Consider the following 22321-nt stretch of genomic DNA (forward strand, 5'->3'; position numbering starts at 1 on the left):
CACGCCCAAAGAAATGCGCCACGTCCAAAACGTCGAAGCCGACGTTCCCTCACAGTACAGCTGATAGTCCTCTTCTGAGCCCACCGTAACCGCTCGTTTGACACAAAGTTGTTCCACCTGTACCTAAGGAACCGCCAAAGAGACCAAGTCACTTTAGTTCACTGGACTTAGATTTCCTGCAGAGATCGCAGCATCAACAAAAACCTCTGTCCAGTGACTCCATCAGTTTTTTTGTTTTTTGCCGGCGTCTCTGGGTCTCAAAGACTAAAGACCCAGAGACATGAACATCACTGCAGAGTTCAGTGACTTCAGAGTTCAGCATTTGCGAAGCTGATTATTTGGGTTTGTGACTGTCCTGGATCAAGACTAAGATCCAGGCTTCCTGTGCAAGTCTGTGTCTTTCAGGTCCTGGTCCTTCCTGTCTACTCTGATTGTGAGAGTTGGACTCAAACTGGTGACCTAAGGCAGCGACTGGATGTTTTTGGTACCAGGTCTCTTCAGAGGATCCTTGGGTACCACTGGTATTCAACACTCAGCTGAGGAGTGTCATTTGACTTGTGAGAGGGCGTCAGCTTTGACATTTTGGTCATGTAGCACCGCTCTGTGGTCACGATCCAGCATGCAGCTGCCTGACTGTTGAGAACACCAGTGGCTGAACAGCATCAAGGACATGCCCACCCTTCACCTGGTTGCAGCAGATTGATGGCTGCTTTAAGGAGGTAGGGATGGATCGGTTGTCGGCCTGTGCGGTTGTCATCCAGGACCGAAGGTGGTTCTGAGGGGTCCTGGATGCTGCAAAGCACGGCACCAGTCCACATTGTCAGACTTGACTTTAAATCATTTCATGGTGTTTTTTTTCATGACGATGATGATGATGATGAATGTAGAGCTCGACGTGCTGTTGTGCGCGCACCACGTTTCATCTGTTCTCAGGTTTGAATCCATGTTTGATTTTTAGTTCCATGTTTATTTTGGTACTTTTGGAGTGGAACTGTCTGATGCTGGATCAGTTCACATGTCTGTGGGACTGGAGACGGGATCTGTTTTTCTCATCTTCTTTGATATATATATATATATAATGTAATTTTTTTTTCCTGCATATATTTCTTCTCCCCTAATGTTCCTGTTAAAAGGGAGTTTTTCCTTCCCACTGTTGCCAAGTGCTTGCTCATAGGGGGTCGTTTTGACCGTTGGGGTTTTTCATAATTATTGTATGGCCTTGCCTTGCAATATGGAGCGCCTTGGGGCAACTGTTTGTTGTGATTTGGCGCTATATAAGAAAAAAGTTGATTGATTGATTGATTAAAAACCACTTTATTTCGTGGTGCTTCTGGCTGGTGATTTATGTTTAAGAGACTTGGGTGGATTTGGCTTAGTTTCTTTGTGCACATAAAGATGAGTGATGATTTTTAAATGTTGCTGCTTGACTTTCCTGTTGTCTCTTTTCGGTCTTTATTTCATAAATGCGAGGGTGGATGTCGACCAGCGGTGGTTTCAGTGTCGTTTATCAACAGCTGCATCATGCTGTCGTTAGTTTAGTTTTACTGATGGACAAAGAAGTAGTTCTGATGATTTCCAGACAGTTTTTTCATTTTGGTGCAACGTCAGCAAAACTTAAAAAGGTCTGAATATTTTTATAACTTCCATTGTTATTTCAGTTTGATTTTTAACTGTGCTTAAAATAACTTAAATTGAATATTGTTTTAATTTTGCAGTCGATCAACAAATAATGGCAGATACATTGTTAAAAAAAATTGCACGTTTGGCCATGAGCCAGTTTTTTTTAAAGAAAACTTTGCAAGTTTGACCCTGAGCCAGTTAAAAAAAAATTACAGGTTTGACTATCAGACAGTATTTAAAAGCATTGCAAGCTTGACCCTGAAACAGTTTTTAAAAGGATTACAAGTTTGAACCTGAGAGTTTTTAACATGTTGCACATTTGGCCTTGAGACAGTAGTTTGTTTTTTTTTGTTTGTTTTTTTTTAAAAGCACTGCAAGTTTTAAAGTGAGCCAGTTAAAAACATTGCAATTTGGACCTGAAACCAGTTTTTTTTTAAAAAGCATTGCAAGTTTGACCCTGAACCAGTTAAAAAAAACATTACAAATTTGACAGAGACAGTTTTTAAAAGGATTACAAGTTTGACCCTGAGACAGTTTTTAACATGTTGCACATTTGGCCCTGAGACAGTAAAAAAAAAAAAAAAAAAAACACTGCAAGTTTTAAAGTGAGCCAGTTGAAAACATTGCAATTTTGACATGAAACCAGTTTTTTTTAAAAAGGCATTGCAAGTTTGACGCTGAACCAGTTTTGTAAAGCATTGCAAGTTGACACTGAGCCAGTTTTTAAAGCATTGCAAGCTTGACCCTGAGCCAGTTTTTAAAGCTTTGCAAGTTTTAAAGTGAACCAGTTAAAAACATTGCAAGTTTGACCCTGAAACAGTCTTAAAAATACATTGCAAGTTTGACCCTGAAACAGTCTTAAAAATGCATTGCAAATTTGATCCTGAGCCAGTTTAAAAAAATACTTTGCAGGTTTGACCCTGAGCCAGTTAAAAGACATGACAAATTTGACTGTGAGACAGTTTTTAAAAGCATTCCAAGTTTGACCTTGAGCCAGTTTTCAACGTGTTGCACATTTGGCCCTGAGACAGTTTTTTTTTTTTTAAAGCACTCCAAGTTTTAAAGTGAGCCAGTTAAAAGCATTGCAAGTTTGACCTTGACCCACTTTTTAAGCATTACAAGTTTAACCTTGAGCCAGTTAAAAAAGCATTATAAATGTGGCTGTGAGCCAGTTTTTAAGCATTGCAAGTTTGACCTTGAGCCAGTTAAAAAAGCATTACAAATTTGACTGTGAGCCAGTTTTTAAAAGCATTGCAAGCTTGACCCTGAGCCAGTATAAAAAAAAAAAAAAAAAAAAAAAATCTATTAGGAATTTGACCCTGAGCCAGTTTTTTTAAAGCATTGCAAGTTTGACTCTGAGCCAGTTAAGACATGACAAATTTGACTGTGAGACAGTTTTTAAAAGCATTCCAAGTTTGAACCTGACCCAAGGTTCGCCTTGCACATTTGGCCCTAAGACAATTTTCTTTAAGCACTGCAAGTTTTAAAATGAGCCAGTTAAAAAAACATTGCAAGTTTGACCCTGAACCAGTTAAAAAAAAAAATATTGAAAGTTTGATGCTGAGCTAGCTTTTTTAATGTGTTGGAAGTTTGACACTGAGCCAGCTTTTTTCAAGCATTGCAAGTTTGACTGAGCCTGTTTTTCATGCATTGCAAGTTTGAAATTGAGCCTTTTTTAAATGTTGCAAGTTTGATCTTGACACAGGTCTTTTCAAACCACTGCAAGCTTGACCTTGAGACAGTCTTTTTTAAAAGCATTGCAGGTTTGATATTGGGACAGTTGTCAGTTAAACATAGATGGTCCAGCAGGTCTGTGTTTAGCTGTGCTGCTAATGTGCTAGTGGGGGTGCTGTTTCTCCAAAGTGCAAATTACATGGAAATTGAGGAAAATGCTGTACCTATAATTTGTTTGAGTTTTGTAATTGCAGACTAACAGACAGATGTTGAGTACGAAGACTTCTCGGCTGAGACATCAGTTTTATTTGAGTTCATAACTCTGTCACAGGCCAACAGTCTTCCAAATCTGGATCCCTGACGGTCCCGATAGAATCTGTGGACAATTATGAAGTTAAATAAATTAACTCTGGAATTATCACCGAAATTTAATGAGTTTCATGAAACTGGTTGTTTTTGAATTACTCTACTGAGATGAAAACATCCGGGGGAGGTGACGGTGAGAGATGATCTTCTGAGAACTTTGAGCTCCTGCAGTGAGACTTGGATAAAGGTAGAGGGCTGGGCTTTTTTATTTTTATTTTTTGGTTACCTGGTGGTGCAATATCGATCAGCCTCCAGCGGTTCTATCTTGGCTCCTTCAGGTCTGGACTGATCGATGGCTACGCGGCGTCTTGGATGCGTGTCAGTGATAATTAGACCCCAGAGGATCTCCGTCAATTGACAGATTAATCATTCTGATCGGGTGAATCCAGGCTGCAGCAAACACCCACTCTGTGTTCCCGCTGAGAGCGTTCATGTTACCGTTTTAACGTCTGCTGCCAGTCAGCGTTCTGGAAGAAGGACTCTACGTGGTGATGTTCAGACACCTCTGTGCAGCTGATGATCTCGCACAGGGTCCAGCTCTCCTCGGGTCCAGAGTTTTAGATTTGATCCCTTACGGCCCTGTTTTATAACAAGAGTTGATTAAATTAACTTTTTAAAAACATTGATTCAAAATGTTAAAATGACAAAGGAGCGATTTTAAATTTTTCAGGACTGTAGGAACTTTTGTCATCTTACCACAAGGAGCCAGGAACCATTTTAGTGGTCAAGCTACAGGTCAGTTTTTTACTGGATGGGACTAGACATGTGATGTTTATAAAGAATAATCTCATTATTATGAAAATACTTTTTCTTTTTTGTTTTTTTATTTCAACAGAAATGACAGTACTTTTTTTTTTTTTTTTTTTTTTTTTTTTTTTTTTTAGATTCACCATCTACCTTTTGCAAGTTGGAGAAACAGTTTTTCACCATATTTTGGATTAAAAACAGTGTTTTTAATGTACTAAATGGACAGAAGAAGACCAAAGGATGATGTTGTATCAAAACGTTTTTGCAGTTTTCTTCTTTTTGGTACATCGCTGAATGTTTCCATTCAAATAGTGTAAGAGGTGCAACAATTAGCCGATTATTAATCGACTGTTAAATTACTTAACTGTTTTAATAATTAATAATTATTAATGTTGTGTTGTTTTGTTTTTAAATCCCAATTCTTGATATTGCCCCCCTTTTATTGTGCACTTTATGGCCTAAACAACAATCGATTAATCAGCTATTAACTAATCGTTACTTGTCATTCATTGTCATCCTTCCATCAACATTATTCAGTTCCCTGAAGTGTAAAGTTTACTTTGATGATTTGTAATAGTTATTTGGGTTAATTTTGTTCCCTCTGGCCGGATCCAAAATGCAACAGATGGATGATTCTACTCTAACGGAATTACAGCGACGACATACAAGGTGTATTAGATAAGAAACTGACACTTTTACTTTTTTTTTAACTATATGGATTTGAATGACATGCGATTACACCAATCATGCTTGAACCCTCGTGCGCATGCGTGAGTTTTTTCACGCGTGTCGGTGACGTCATTTCCCTGTGGGCAGGCCTTGAGTGAGATGTGGTCCCGCCCTCTCGGCTGAATTCCTTTGTTTCACATGCTGCTCGAGACGGCGCGCGTTGCTTTATCAAAATTTTTTCTGGACCTGTGAGGAATATCCGAGTGGATACTATTCGAGAAATTAAGCTGGTTTTCTGTGAAAAGTTTAACAGCTGAGATGAGAGATTATGGGGTATTTCTGTCGCTGTAAGGACTTCCCACGGAGCGGGACATCGCGCAGCGCTTCCAGGCGCCGTCGTCGGCCTGTTTCGACCTGAAAACATCCTCATTTAAGGCTTAATTCACCCAGGACGTCGTGAGAGAACAGAGAAGATTCAGAAGAGGCCGGCATGAGGACTTTATGCGGACATTCCACTGTTTAAGGACATTTTGTAATGAAAGACGTGCTCGCAAATTTTGTGTGCGCCGTGACAGGAAAAACACCTCCGTGTTGAAAACCATTTGTAAAATTCAGGCGGCTTTTGATGGCTTTCAACAAGTGAGTATCTGAGAAATTGTTTAACAGCGTGGGCATGTTCCAACTTGCCCGTTAAGGTTTCCAACGGAGGTGTTTTTCCGGTCGCGACCCCCCGCGGTTGGGTCCGGCCCGACATGTGACTCTGCCCGCACGTTCTTTCATTACAAAATGTCCGTTAACAATGGAATGTCCGAACAAACTCCTCATGCCGACTTCTTCTGAAAGTTCTCTGTTCTCTGACGACTTACTGGGTCAACAGAGCCTGAAATGTGGAAGTTCTCAACTTGAAACGGCGAGACGCTGCTGCCTCGAAGCGCAGATCGGCGTCAGGCGCCGTGGACCGTCCTTACAGCGACACTACCAGACCAAAATCTCTCATCAGCCGTTAAAATTTTTACCAAAAACCAGCTGAATTTATCGAATGGTGTCCACTCAGTTGTGTCTTACAGTTTTGAAAAAATTTTGATCAAACAAAGCAGCAGTCTCTGAGCCATTCCTAAACAATGAAAAAATCGACGAGAGGGTGGGCGACTCCTCACTCAGACTGCCCACAGCCGACAGGCGTGAAAAAACTCCCGCATGCCCACGAGGGTTCAAGCATGTCTGATGTAATCACACGTGATTCAAATCCATATGGTTTTTGAAAAAAATAATAAGGTTGGATACTTTTCTAATAGACCTCGTATTTTAGCTCACTATTATAAAGTTGCTGTGGCTGTAATTCCGTTACCGCAGAATCTCCCAAATCTTAACAACACAAATCGGGGACCATAATATTGGATCCACTTGGGTTTTATTGATTACAGGCAGAGCTCGGACTGAAGACCGTCTGTAGACCTATTCGGTTCCTGGAGCCGTGAAGACCTGCAGTTAGCACCATGTGACTGTGGTTTGTGTTTGTCTCTCAGGGCTGCAGGATGTTCACCTCGGTGAAGGCGTTTGAAGGTCAGCAGTACTCCACCCTGAAGAGGCAGTGCCTGCAGAGCGGCCTGCTCTTTGAGGACCCTCGCTTCCCCGCCAAGGACGACTCGCTCTTGTACCAGGGCAACAGGATCGGACGTGTGGTCTGGAAGCGGCCGCGGGTGAGTCAGTGCCGAGTCCAACTAATCTATGAAACACACCAATCTTCTCCCAGTCACAACACACGGTTCGTCTTACACGACACGTAAAATACCTGAAAGGAAAAAAAAATAAATAAAAGAGTGAAAACGAGCAGCGATGGCCTTGGTGGTCACCAGACTAAAGTTTCAGGAAGGAAAGAAACTGACAAACACTCATTAAACCACACTTGCTATTAATTTCCATCATGCATTTCATCAATTTATTCCCTGCAACAATCCCAGACATGTCCAGCAGGTGGCAGGCAAGCTACATTTAAATTCAACCACACCTGCTCCTAATTTCCCTCATCCATCCAGCATTTACCAAACCATCCAGCAGGTGGTACTATGAATCCAGTTGGGTTAGAGCAGTTTAAATCCAGTGGGAAATGGATCAGATCTAAAAGAGATAAGAAAAGATTATTTTGTGTGTTTATCAAACACTTGCTTGTTTGATAAACACAAACTTGCTTGCCTCTACTGGTGGTTGGCTCTCACTGCGGTATTGTATCACTTCCTGTTCCGGAGCACAGCGGTGTTTTTCTGTATCTGTTAGCTGTTTAATCTGCGCAGTTAGATTGATCTAGTTATCTAGATTACGATTTGTTTCCCAGTGTAATCTTTACGTGCCTTAACTAAAGCACTCCCTCTGCTGAATCACCTCTAAATTATTTACACATTATTCACTTTGCGTGTTTTTAGGAATCCGCTAGCTTAGCGTAGCTACTAGCTCTTAGCCGATTTAGCATGGCGGCTTCTCCTGTCTCTCCCGCACTTTTCTGCTCTGGGTGTGAAATGTTTAGTTATTCCTCGTCCTCCTTTAGCAGTAACGGTACTTGTAATAAGTGTAGCTTATTCGTAGCTTTGGAGGCCAGGCTGGGCGAATTGGAGACTCGGCTCCGCACCGTGGAAAATTCTACAGCTAGCCAGGCCCCTGTAGTCGGTGCGGACCAAGGTAGCTTAGTCGCCGTTAGTTACCCCCTGGCAGATCCCGAGCAGCCGGGAAAGCAGGCCGACTGGGTGACTGTGAGGAGGAAGCGTAGCCCTAAACAGAAGCCCCGTGTACACCGCCAACCCGTTCACATCTCTAACCGTTTTTCCCCACTCGACGAGACACCCGCCGAGGATCAAACTCTGGTTATTGGCGACTCTGTTTTGCGAAATGTGAAGTTAGCGACACCAGCAACCATAGTCAATTGTCTTCCAGGGGCCAGAGCAGGCGACATTGAAGGAAATTTGAAACTGCTGGCTAAGGCTAAGCGTAAATTTGGTAAGATTGTAATTCACGTCGGCAGTAATGACACCCGGTTACGCCAATCGGAGGTCACTAAAATTAACATTAAATCGGTGTGTAACTTTGCAAAAACAATGTGAAGTAGTGTCTGTAGTTTTCTCTGGGCCCCTCCCCAATCGGACCGGGAGTGACATGTTTAGCCGCATGTTCTCCTTGAATTGCTGGCTGTCTGAGTGGTGTCCAAAAAATGAGGTGGGCTTCATAGATAATTGGCAAAGCTTCTGGGGAAAACCTGGTCTTGTTAGGAGAGACGGCATCCATCCCACTTTGGATGGAGCAGCTCTCATTTCTAGAAATCTGGCCAATTTTCTTAAATCCTCCAAACCGTGACTATCCAGGGTTGGGACCAGGAAGCAGAGTTGTAGTCTTACACACCTCTCTGCAGCTTCTCTCCCCCTGCCATCCCCTCATTACCCCATCCCCGTAGAGACGGTGCCTGCTCCCAGACTACCAATAACCAGCAAAAATCTATTTAAGCATAAAAATTCAAAAAGAAAAAATAATATAGCACCTTCAACTGCACCACAGACTAAAACAGTTAAATGTGGTCTATTAAACATTAGGTCTCTCTCTTCTAAGTCCCTGTTGGTAAATGATATAATAATTGATCAACATATTGATTTATTCTGCCTTACAGAAACCTGGTTACAGCAGGATGAATATGTTAGTTTAAATGAGTCAACACCCCCGGGTCACACTAACTGTCAGAATGCTCGTAGAGGATTAGCAGCAATCTTCCATTCCAGCTTATTAATTAATCAAAAACCCAGACAGAGCTTTAATTCATTTGAAAGCTTGACTCTTAGTCTTGTCCATCCAAATTGGAAGTCCCAAAAACCAGTTTTATTTGTTATTATCTATCGTCCACCTGGTCATTACTGTGAGTTTCTCTGTGAATTTTCAGACCTTTTGTCTGACTTAGTGCTTAGCTCAGATAAGATAATTATAGTGGGCGATTTTAACATCCACACAGATGCTGAGAATGACAGCCTCAACACTGCATTTAATCTATTATTAGACTCTATTGGCTTTGCTCAAAAAGTAAATGAGTCCACCCACCACTTTAATCATATCTTAGATCTTGTTCTGACTTATGGTATGGAAATAGAAGACTTAACAGTATTCCCTGAAAACTCCCTTCTGTCTGATCATTTCTTAATAACATTTACATTTACTCTGATGGACTACCCAGCAGTGGGGAATAAGTTTCATTACACTAGAAGTCTTTCAGAAAGCGCTGTAACTAGGTTTAAGGATATGATTCCTTCTTTATGTTCTCTAATGCCATATACCAACACAGTGCAGAGTAGCTACCTAAACTCTGTAAGTGAGATAGAGTATCTCGTCAATAGTTTTACATCCTCATTGAAGACAACTTTGGATGCTGTAGCACCTCTAAAAAAGAGAGCTTTAAATCAGAAGTGCCTGACTCCGTGGTATAACTCACAAACTCGTAGCTTAAAGCAGATAACCCGTAAGTTGGAGAGGAAATGGCGTCTCACTAATTTAGAAGATCTTCACTTAGCCTGGAAAAAGAGTCTGTTGCTCTATAAAAAAAGCCCTCCGTAAAGCTAGGACATCTTTCTACTCATCACTAATTGAAGAAAATAAGAACAACCCCAGGTTTCTTTTCAGCACTGTAGCCAGGCTGACAAAGAGTCAGAGCTCTATTGAGCTGAGTATTCCATTAACTTTAACTAGTAATGACTTCATGACTTTCTTTGCTAACAAAATTTTAACTATTAGAGAAAAAATTACTCATAACCATCCCAAAGACGTATCGTTATCTTTGGCTGCTTTCAGTGATGCCGGTATTTGGTTAGACTATTTCTCTCCGATTGTTCTGTCTGAGTTATTTTCATTAGTTACTTCATCCAAACCATCAACATGTTTATTAGACCCCATTCCTACCACGCTGCTCAAGGAAGCCCTACCATTATTTAATGCTTCGATCTTAAATATGATCAATCTATCTTTGTTAGTTGGCTATGTACCACAGGCTTTTAAGGTGGCAGTAATTAAACCATTACTTAAAAAGCCATCACTTGACCCAGCTATCTTAGCTAATTATAGGCCAATCTCCAACCTTCCTTTTCTCTCAAAAATTCTTGAAAGGGTAGTTGTAAAACAGCTAACTGATCATCTGCAGAGGAATGGTCTATTTGAAGAGTTTCAGTCAGGTTTTAGAATTCATCATAGTACAGAAACGGCATTAGTGAAGGTTACAAATGATCTTCTTATGGCCTCGGACAGTGGACTCATCTCTGTGCTTGTTCTGTTAGACCTCAGTGCTGCTTTTGATACTGTTGACCATAAAATTTTATTACAGAGATTAGAGCATGCCATAGGTATTAAAGGCACTGCGCTGCGGTGATTTGAATCATATTTGTCTAATAGATTACAATTTGTTCATGTAAATGGGGAATCTTCTTCACAGACTAAAGTTAATTATGGAGTTCCACAAGGTTCTGTGCTAGGACCAATTTTATTCACTTTATACATGCTTCCCTTAGGTAGTATTATTAGACGGTATTGCTTAAATTTTCATTGTTACGCAGATGATACCCAGCTTTATCTATCCATGAAGCCAGAGGACACACACCAATTAGCTAAACTGCAGGATTGTCTTACAGACATAAAGACATGGATGACCTCTAAATATCTCTAAAATTAGAAAGGTCTTGTCTCAGAGTGATGCTGAAAAACTAATTCATGCATTTATTTCCTCTAGGCTGGACTATTGTAATTCATTATTATCAGGTTGTCCTAAAAGTTCCCTGAAAAGCCTTCAGTTAATTCAAAATGCTGCAGCTAGAGTACTGACGGGGACTAGAAGGAGAGAGCATATCTCACCCATATTGGCCTCTCTTCATTGGCTTCCTGTTAATTCTAGAATAGAATTTAAAATTCTTCTTCTTACTTATAAGGTTTTCAATAATCAGGTCCCATCTTATCTTAGGGACCTCATAGTACCATATCACCCCAATAGAGCGCTTCGCTCTCAGACTGCAGGCTTACTTGTAGTTCCTAGGGTTTGTAAGAGTAGAATGGGAGGCAGAGCCTTCAGCTTTCAGGCTCCTCTCCTGTGGAACCAGCTCCCAATTCAGATCAGGGAGACAGACACCCTCTCTACTTTTAAGATTAAGCTTAAAACTTTCCTTTTTGCTAAAGCTTATAGTTAGGGCTGGATCAGGTGACCCTGAACCATCCCTTAGTTATGCTGCTATAGACGTAGACTGCTGGGGGGTTCCCATGATGCACTGTTTCTTTCTCTTTTTGCTCTGTATGCACCACTCTGCATTTAATCATTAGTGATCGATCTCTGCTCCCCTCCACAGCATGTCTTTTTCCTGGTTCTCTCCCTCAGCCCCAACCAGTCCCAGCAGAAGACTGCCCCTCCCTGAGCCTGGTTCTGCTGGAGGTTTCTTCCTGTTAAAAGGGAGTTTTTCCTTCCCACTGTAGCCAAGTGCTTGCTCACAGGGGGTCGTTTTGACCGTTGGGGTTTTACATAATTATTGTATGGCCTTGCCTTACAATATAAAGCGCCTTGGGGCAACTGTTTGTTGTGATTTGGCGCTATATAAAAAAATTGATTGATTGATTGATTGATTGATCAAAAAAAAAAAAAAAAAAACTTTCAAATTCCTTCTAATAAACACCTGGACAACAACAAGCAACAGATACAGAACAAAATAAAGGAATAAAATAAGACTAAAACAGGGTTTTGACTCTTTTTCATCGTAAGCAACAATAAGTCCATTTTTACAGTCGAATGAAAATTACATTTGAGGCTTTTCTTTTCACAGGCTGAAATAAAAATTCAGTCAAATTTACTGCACAGCAGAAGTGTTTCAAACTCAAAAATCATAGAAAAGGAGAAAATCTTCACATTTACAAATGTCTTTTTTTTGGAGAAACTATTTAAAACTGTTCTAAATAATTTTCTATATAGTTTATGGTTTAATGGCACTCTGTGCAGATAATGGAGCAACACTCCCTCTGTGCTCTGAGCTTTTCTATCCCCTGTTTATATTCAGTATGACTGCTGGTGCATGTGATTCCCACCTGTTTTGTCTCTTCACAATTACTGTAAAGAGACAGCAGGACTCATAGCTTTTTTTTTTTGGCCCGCAACTTTCCAGAAATACATCTAAATACCACATACTTAGAGACTAAAAATGCTTCTGATCCAGTATGTGGTTGGACTAAAATCATCATACGTCTGACTTTTCCAACATGGAGAGCCATTTGAATGGTTAAAAAAAAGGCTCCAACTGCTGTTCCTTCTGCTCAGACAGGGTGGAGGATTGAGGTGTGGCTGAGAAGGAAAGCTTTGCTTTGGTCCTCAAGTATGGAGCTATTGTGGCATCTGCTGGCAGAAAAGAAAATCACTCAGGGCACCTTTTAAACTGTGATCCAGGCTCAGTTATAGGCTCGGGTTAGCTGTAACGTAAGAGGCGGAGTTGTCCACTCAGCTGATTTAACATAGTGAGTGACTGTAAAACACACCCGAGGATCTGCAGCAAAATAAGATGGTTTGATGTTTTGTCCATAAGTGGGACCTGGGCCGTCATTTTAAGACCATTAATCTCCATAAAACTTCACAAAGTGATGAAAAATCAGACTCACAGTCTTCCACGTTTCCATGTACTTATGTTTAATTTCAACTCATTTTTGTAACAAAGTCGTGACATCTATTTTGTGATTCCACCCTTTTGTGCTGAAGTCTGTCACATTCGGGGACTGTGCGGATCCTCAGGGTTTAGAGAGCGGCCTCCTTCTGCCGCTGCAGCCGCCATGCATCGCCATGGTAACTGGGTCACACAGATTATACGTTTTGGTTTGTGCTGATGTCAGTCATGCAGCGTGAATGCTGCAAGAAAAGGAAGAAAAGCAGGGGGAGCACCGCCGTCTCCGCCAGGAGCTTAACATCAGTCCAAGCCGCCGAGGTTATTTATGTTTGTGCGATTACTCAAAGACTAATGGAGCTCTGAGGGCTGGAAAATCTGGGCAAAATGGCAGCAAGAAAAATTCTGTGAAGATTAAAAAATAATTTTTGAAATTTCCATCTTAAAAAAATTCCTGGCCCAACCCCTTTATGAAGATTTCAGTGCAGATAATACTGATAACTTTTTCAAGTTTTGTCAGAGTTTTGTCTGTTAATCAAACATTTTTTTATCTCAGTGTTTAAAGTCTTTAAATGGACATTTGAGAGGAAAATGGAGCCGTCAAGTCTGAGTTTGTTTATAGAAGTTTCTGTCTGAAGGTTTATGAACTCTGGTGCTCAAATAATGACGTTAAACTAAAATCAAAAAGTATTGGCCTTTTTTATCCAAAAATATATATAAAAATATATATACTGTACATATATGCTTTTAAATCCCCAAATGAAAAAAAAAAAAAATTCTGCAACATGCTCTAAATTAAATAAAAATAGAAAATCTAAATATTGATCATAAATGTTTGTCTCCTTTATTATATCAATTAAAACAAAGAGTGTAGCACAGTCTGACAAAGCAGGAGACGAGTGAGGGAGCCCACCGAGACGAGGGAGGGAGGGCCACTGGGAATAGTGAGGGAGGCTACTGAGATGAGTGAGGGAAACCACTGGGACTAGTGAGGTAAGCCACCGGGACACCCACAACACCTCTGAAGGAGCTTTGAACCTCAGTAGCTGTGATTAGAGAGATTTTTGTCTGTTGCTGCATCAGTCACAGCTTCGTGGTTGAGTGGAACATAGAAAGTCTAGATAAGAAAAATTAAACAAATGGTGAACCTGAAGGGGCAGCATGGTGGCTTAGTGGTTAGACTGTTGCCTCACAGCGATGAGGTCATGGGTTCAATTCCTGCCTGTGGTCTTTCTGTGTAGAGTTTGCATGTTCTCCCCGTGTTTGCGTGGGTTTTCTCCGGGTGCTCTGGTTTCCTCCCACATCCAAAGACATGCAGGTTAGGTGGATTGGAATCTTTAAATTGTCCGTAGGTGTGCGAGTGGGTGTGAATGTGTTTGTTTGTCTGTTTGTGGCCCTGTGACAGACTGGCGTCCAGTCCTGGGTGTACCCCGCCTCACGCTCTGTGACTGCTGGGATAGGCTTCAGTCCCCCGGACTAAGCGTTTGAAGATGAGTGTGTGTTTGTGAACCTGAAGGTCGTCATAATCATTTGGCGGGTTACAAACATATTTCAGTTTCATTTTATTTTAATTTATATAGCGCCAAATCACAACAGAGTTGCTCAAGGCGCTTCACACAAGTAAGGTCTAACCTTACTAACCCCCAGAGCAGCAGTGGTAAGGAAAAACTCCCTCTGAGGAAGAAACCTCAAGCAGAACAGACTCAAAGGGGTGACCCTCTGCTTGGACCATGATACAAACATAAATTACAGAACAATTCACAAAACGAATATACAAGAAATGCTGTTGGTGCACAGGACAGGAGGGTAGCCAACACAAATACAACTCCCATCTCTGGATGGAGCTGCACCTTAAACAGAGAGAAAAAAACTGCATCAGGCATCAGAAAGACAAAAAAATACTGCCAGCATTAAACAACAAGAAAAACATAAGAAATACTAAGGTGATCGCCGGCCACTAGCCCTAAGCTTCACTAAAAGACCCAGAATTTAGGTAAAGCTGAGGCCGCGGCACGCTCCGTTTACTAATAAAATGGATTAAAAGAGTGAAAAGCGTAGAACTATATTATGCTAGTATGCTAGCCATATGAAAGGGAAAATAAATGCGTCTTAAGTCTGGACTTGAAAGCCTCCACAGAATCTGACTGTTTTATTGATGCAGGGAGATCATTCCACAGAACAGGGGCATGATAAGAGAAAGCTCTGTGACCCACAGACGTCTTATTCACCCTAGAGACACAAAGTAGTCCTGCACCCTGAGAACGCAGAGCCTGGGCCGTACATAAGGTTTAATTAGGTCAGCTAGGTAGGCAGGTGCCAGTCTGTGAACAGTTTTATAGACTAGTAGCAGAACCTTAAAATCTGATCTCACAGGGACAGGAAGCCAGTGAAGAGATGCCAAAATGGGTGTAATGTGGTCAAACTTTCTGCTTCGTGTCAAAAGTCTGGCTGCAGCATTTTGAACCAATTGTAGAGCCCTAATGCTGGACTGCGGTAAACCAGATAATAGAACATTGCAGTAGTCCAATCTAGAAGAGATAAACACATGGATCAGGGTCTCAGCATCAGCCATCAACAGGATGGGATGAATCTTTGCTATATTTCACAGGTGGAAGAAAGCAGCCCTCATAATATTTCTAATGTGGAGGTCAAACAACAATGTAGGATCAAAAATTACCCCAAGGTTCCTCACATTGTCAGTGTGATGTATAACACACGAGCCTAGGCTAAGCATTAACTGGTCAAATTGATGCCGATGTCTCACTGGACCAAGAACCATCATTTCAGTCTTATCAGAGTTTAAAAGTAGGAAGTTTCTAGACGTCCAGCTTCTCACTGATGCAAGGCAATCTTCTAAGGATTTTATGTGAACGAGATTACCAGCAGTTATTGGCATGTATTCAAAGCTTTTATTGTCATATGCACAGTACAGAAACATGTTTCCCTGTGCAATGAAATTCTTACTTTGCTGCCCACACTGGATGCATATATATATATATATATATATATATATAAAACCAAGTAGAAAATGTCTAAATATAAGTGTGTGGGGGGGTGAAATAACATAAAATAAGCATGCTGGTAAGAACAATAGAAGATAACAAGCAATGTAATAAAAAGAAATATACACTGTAAGAAGGGAAATATAAAATGTGCTTGTGTAATGGCCTACATAAGTACATGATATTGCATCAGTGTGCAACATTCAGCAGTAAATGGTTTTGTGCAATTTAGTGCAATTGAGCCAAAGGATTCAAGTCAACAGGTACTGTAGTGCAATAGAATAAAGTGTCTGTAATATAGTGAAGTGTCCAATAGAAGATAAAGTGACCAGTGATGGGGGGCTCCGTCCTTAAGGGGGGGGAGTTTCAGCTGTGTAACAGTCTGATGGCTGTGGGAAAGAAAGAGTTCTTGAACCTGGTGGTTCTGCATCTCACTGTCCTGAACCTGCGGCCTGAGGGGAGAAGTGTAAATAGTCCATGTTGGGGGTGAGTGGGGTCTTTGATGATGGAGACAGCTCTCCTGTGGACTCTGCGCTGGTAGATGCTCTACAGAGAGGGTTGTGGGGTCCTGGTGATCTTAGGCGCAGTCCTTATCACTCTCTACAGGCATTTGCGGTCCCACACAGTAGGGCTGCCATACCACACAGTGATGCAGGTGGTCAGGACTGACTCAATGATGCAGCTGTAGAAGTTGGTGAGGATCTTGGGTGCCATCCCAAATTTCCTCAGCTTCCTCAGGAAATACAGCCGCTGGTTCTTCACCACCTGTGTGGTGTTGAATGTCCGGGTGAGGTCATCGCTGATGTGGACCCCCAGTTACTTGAAGTTCCTCACCCTCTCCACCTCAAGACCTCGGATGAACAGCGGCTGGTGAGGCCTCCTCTCCTTGGTCTTGTCTGTGTTGAGGGTGAGGTTGCTGTCTCCACACCACATCACCAGACTGTCGAAGCGACACAGTTGTGGGTGAACAGGGTGTAGAGGATGGGGCTCAGGACACAGCCCTGTGGGGTCCTCATGTTAGTAGTGATGCTGGCTGACGTCCTTCTCCCGATCCTGACAGACTGTGGCCTGCCATTCAGGAAGTTGAGAAGCCAGTCACAGAGGGAGGGGTGAAGTCCGAGGGCTAACAATTTGTGGGGGACGGCCGTGTTGAAGGTGGAGCTGTAGTCGATAAAGAGCATCCTAATGTAGGAGTCTTTATTTTCCACATGAGAGAGGGAGATGTGAACGGCGGCGGCGATGGCGTCTGACGTAGACCAGTTGTGCCTGTAGGCATCTGCAGTGGGTCGCTGGTGTCCGGGATGCTGTTATGAATGTGAGACAGTATCATTCTCCCGAAGCACTTCATAATGACTGAAGTGAATGCTACTGGCCAGAAGTAATTCAGACAGGATGGGGGGTTGTTGGGGAGGGGGACGATGGTGGTGGTCTTGTAGCATCTCGGAACGATGCATTGCCTGAGGGAAAGGTTGAAGATGGAGGTGAGAACATCCGCCAGCTCATTAGCACATACTCTGAGGGCACGTCCAGGTACATTGTCTGGCCCGGCAGCCTTCCAGGGGCAGACGCTTCTCAAGGCTTTGTGTACCTGGGCTGATGTGACAACTGGTGGGGGGGAGGGGGGTTAAAGTGCAGCGTGTCTGTATTCTGTAGAGGTGGTGGGGGTGGGGCTCTCAAAGCGGGTGTGGAAGACGCTGAGGTCGTCTGGCAGGCTGTCCGACGAGCTGATGGTGGTGGTTCTGGAGCTGGTCCTGAAGTCTGTGATGTGATCCAGACATTGCCACATTCTCCTGGGGTCAGCGTTAGAGTAGAAGCCCTTCGTCCTCTCTCTGTGCTGTCTCTTGGCCACTGTTATGGCCTTCTCCAGTCTGTACTGTGCAGCCTTGTACTCATATGTATAACTGTGTATCATCAGCATAGCAGTGAAAGATAATCTCAAAACGCCACAGTATGTGCCCAAGGGGTGCTATATAAAGGGAGAAAAGCAGGTAGCCTAAGATGGACCCCTGTGGAACCCCAATTTTCATGTCACTAAGGTTAGAGGTAGTGTTACTGTACAAAACACAGTGAGAACGACTGGTCAAGTATGATGTCAACCATGCAAGGGAACTCCCAGTAATCCCAAAATGATTTTCCAGCCTATCACGTAGAATATGATGATTCACAGTATCAAACAGAGCACTAAGATCTAACAGCACCAGAACCGTAGTGATGTCCAAATCCATTGTAAGCAGAAGATCATTCACCACTTTAGTGAGAGCCGTCTCTGGTTGGTTGGTTGTCCATTCGGCTGCTCCCATTTTGTGTTCGGGGTCGCCACAGTGGATGCAACCAGATCCGCATTGATATTTGGCACAGGTTTTACGCCGGATGCCCTTCGTGACGCAATTCCAGTGTTACCTGGAGAAACACACACAGCAGCTGGTGTTCCAAAGAGGTCTCCCATCCAAGTACTAACCAGGTCCTGCACTGCTTAGCTTCTGAGATCTGATGGGATCAGGCTTACACTGTCTCTGTGGAATGATATTTTCTAAAAGCAGACTGCAGTGGTTCAAAGAGGTTATTCTCAGTATGATAGTCCACGAGTTGCCGTGAAACCACATTTTCCAGAATTTTAGAGCAAAATGATAGATTTGATATTGACCAATAGTTTTTCAATACACTAGGGTCAAGATTAGATTTCTTAAGTAATGGTTTAATCACTGCAGATTTGAAACATTTAGGAACATCCATCCATCCATCCATTTTCTTCTGCTTTATCCAGAGTCGGGTCGCGGGGGCAGCAGCTCAAGCAAAGCCGCCCAGACCTCCCGATCCACACACACCTCCCCCAGCTCCTCCGGGGGAACCCCAAGGCGTTCCCAAGCCAGCCGAGAGATGTAGTCCTTCCAGCGTGTCCTGGGTCTTCCCCGGGGCCTCCTCCCAATAGGACGTGCCCGGAACACCTCTCCAGCGAGGCGTCCAGGGGGCATCCGGAAAAGATGCCCGAGCCACCTCAGCTGACTCCTTTCGACATGGAGGAGCAGCGGCTCGACTCCAAGCTCCTCCCGAGTGACCGAGCTCCTCACCCTATCTCTAAGGGAGCGCCCAGCCACCCTGCGGAGGAAACTCATCTCAGTCGCTTGTACTCGTGATCTCGTTCTTTCGGTCATGAGCCAAATCTCATGACCATAGGTGAGGATCGGAACGTAGATCGATCGGTAAATCAAGAGCTTTGCCCCCATTTATGCCCCCGGGATGAAAATCGGCACCTCCAAATCCGAGGCCATGGTTCTCGACCGGAAAAAGATGCTTTGCCCTCTTCAGGTCGGTGGAGTGTCCTCGCCTCAAGTGGAGGAGTTTAAGTATCTTGGGGTCTTGTTCACGAGTAAGGGACGGATGGAGCGTGAGATCGATAGACGGATCAGTGCAGCATCTGCAGTGATGCGGTCACTGTATCGGACCGTCGTGGTGAAGAGAGAGCATTTAGGAACAGATCCAGAAGTTAAAGAAAGATTAATAATTTCCAGCACAGTTGGCACAAGAGTGGGCCACAGGTCCTTAAACAGTTTTGTTGGTATAGGATCAAATAAACAGGTTGTGCTTTTTGTTGATGTTCCGAGTTTCATCAGCACGCCTCGTGAGATACTGTCAAATTCTGTAAATCAAGGTAATACCTCAGTAATGGCGCCCACCTCAATAGCAGGGTGTAGTGGCTGGGTTAAGGCATGCTGAGATATGTTTAACCTAATGTCTTCTATTTTCTTCTCAAAGTAATCCAAAGGAGAGCAAACTACAGGTGGTTGTCCATGAATAAGTGTTGCCACCGTGTCGAACAAGAACTTTGAGTTATGCTTGTTTTTGTTGATCATATCAGAGTAATAGGTCCGCTTTATAGCCAGTAATGCATGCTTATAGTCTAAGATAGCATCATGCCACACATGGTGGAATACTTGCTTGCTTGAGGTCACGCAGGTAGTCATTGAACCAAGGTGACTGTGTTTTCAGGGACTGCGGTTTTAACACAGGTGGCGCAATCATGTCGAGTGTAGTTTTGAGCACTGAGTTTAAACTATCCACAAGTCTGTCTACTGACTGGGTATTTGCCAAGTGTGAAGCTAAGATATCAGGCAGTCTAGCTTCGAGTTCAGTCTAAGTTCAGGAGTTGATGCGTCGCCGTAGTGATAAATAAGGTTGTTGTTCCACTAAACACGGCAGCGAAACTGTAAACTTGATAAGTGAGTGATCAGAGACCACTGATGTAAGAGGCATGACGTCAATATACATGACAACAATCCCACATGCGAGAACCAAATCCAGGGTATTTCCACTAATGTGCGTTGAGTCCTGAATGCATTGCCGAAATCCTAATGCAGCCACAATTTCCATAAATGATTTGCAGAGGGCATCAGAAGGCTTATTTATATGAATGTTAAAGTCACCAATGATCAGAATGTTATCTGCACTCGTTGACAGGTTAGAGATGAACGCACCAAATTCATCTAAGAATTCAGAATATGAGCTTCACAACAGCAAACAATCCACTGGAAGCCACTGGTACAGTGGCTGGGAAGTGCATAAAATTTAACATAAAATTAAAGTTAACATAAAATTTAATGTTGGTACATTCAAATTGTGATGTAGACAATCAACTTTGCAACAGGTTCATTGCAGTTAATGCAAAAAGTGTGAGGAAGGGGACATGATTATGCATTATTCTGAACAATTAGTTCCTCCTGTCATTGTAATAATTGTGTTCCCCCCCAAGGGCATGCAAAGTGCTTTTCAGTGCAAAAAAATAAAAATTCCCAGTTTAACTGTTAGGGGTGGGGGGTGGGGGATTTTCATGTGTGTATCGATGCAGAAAAATAATCACATCAATACTGTGGGATGGATTGATTTATTTATTTTATTTTTTTCTTCTTTTTGGGAACTGATGGTTCCTCTCGTATGCCGATGGACATTACGGAGCACTTTGAAGCCATTTTTAAGGTTCTCTCTAGTGATTAGGTGGAAGCTCAGCCACAACATGTACATTACTTCAGTCTGTGTTGAGCTGTGTGCGGATCGATATTCTATTACTCTGTCACCAAAGGTGGTCCCTGAACAGCGGGCCCCCACAGGGAGCCGCCGCTGCAGCGATCAATGCTGCCACAGAGGAGGAATTAAAAAAAATCTGATCTCCGGCAGACAGAGCAACTAATAAATGTTTTCATTAGTAATTAATTGGATAATAGGAGGCTATGTTCTCACATGTGTGTTTGCAGACCAAATATCTACGTGTTTGTCAGTTTGATGGAGTTTTATGGAGGTGCACTGTAGTAACCTCTGATTAAAAGCTTGCTTCTGCAGCAATCAATTCTTGCAGAGTCAGCAAATTACTGACCTTGGTTTTGTGTGTGCATGTGTGTTATTTCTCACACACCTATGTGTCTTAAAATGTTACATTCAGAGTACAACAATGAATAATGTTTTATTTTTAAATGTGGAAATATGGATTTTAAAAAATGATTAAAGATTATTCATTCAAAATAATAGATTATTCAAGAAATTTGAAATTAGGCTGATGGCAAAGTGGACAACGTGCACACACTTATTTGGTGACTTGGGCTTAATTTATCTGATACGATGAGGTAGGCCAAGGCTCGCAGACCGTGCATGCCTTCATCACACCTCACATGAAAAATTTGTGCCGTTAAAAGGGATTTCTGTTAAAACATTATTTCACACACACACACACACACACACACACACACACACACACACACACACACACACACACACACACACATATGTGTGTGTGTGTGTATATATAAAATTGGTCCGTGCATCATTAATTTTGGCTGATATGGGCAGATCAGTGATAGACTTCAGCAACCTCTGTGACTTCTAACAGGAAGTTGGAGGGTTAGATTACAGTCAAACCAGAGGTCACCTTCCCTGCTTGTCGTGCAGTTCTTCCTGCGCCGCCGTCGGTCTGATTCTCCTTGATTGGTTTTGAGCTGCTGCGTCGTCTTCGCTGCAAAGTCATTAAAACCTGTAGAATAATTTGCATGATGATAATAGATGACCCTCGTGTGCACGTTTGACCTCTGCTGTGTGCAGGAGCTGTGTGAGGATCCTCACCTCTTTGTGGACGGCATCAGTGCACACGACCTGCACCAGGGGCAGCTGGGTAACTGCTGGTTTGTGGCGGCGTGTTCCAGCCTGGCATCCAGAGAGTCTCTGTGGCAAAAGGTACGTTTCTCTGGTTCTTCCTCACCAAAGAGGGGGCGAGGCATGGGGGAGACGACAGACTTATAGCGCTGCTGATGAATCCGGGACTCCTTAGAGTTCATAACTTTGGAAAAGCCACAAGTGGATCTCGATCCAGATCCCAGATCATTTTGTTTTTTGTTTTATGTAGCACAAACATCCTCCGGTGTTGCTGCTCGACAGCGTCTTCAGATTGTTTGAAGAGTCTGTCGGACGAGTTAATCATCTCTGCCAGTGAAAGAACTATTAACTAAATATCAAGTTACATCGATGTTGTCTCATTTATGTGTGTGTGTGTGTGTGTGTGTGTATGTGTGTGTGTGTGTGTATGGTGTGTGTGTGTGTGTGTGTGTGGTGTGTGTGTGTGTG

General features: G+C 42.7%; 1 protein-coding gene across 1 annotated transcript in view; it reads left to right on the top strand.

Moving 5' to 3' along the window:
• Positions 1 to 22321, top strand: part of capn5b (calpain 5b) — a 91609-nt gene that overhangs the window by 12150 nt on the left and 57138 nt on the right. The window contains exons 2-3 of the mRNA XM_034177674.1: positions 6603 to 6776; positions 21803 to 21934. Coding sequence (XP_034033565.1) covers positions 6612 to 6776; positions 21803 to 21934 — 297 coding nt within the window. The 5' untranslated portion in view covers positions 6603 to 6611. The remainder of the gene's footprint in view (positions 1 to 6602; positions 6777 to 21802; positions 21935 to 22321) is intronic.

The sequence above is a fragment of the Thalassophryne amazonica genome, chromosome 9 (assembly GCF_902500255.1).
Source record: "Thalassophryne amazonica chromosome 9, fThaAma1.1, whole genome shotgun sequence".
Taxonomy (NCBI): Eukaryota; Metazoa; Chordata; class Actinopteri; order Batrachoidiformes; family Batrachoididae; genus Thalassophryne; species Thalassophryne amazonica.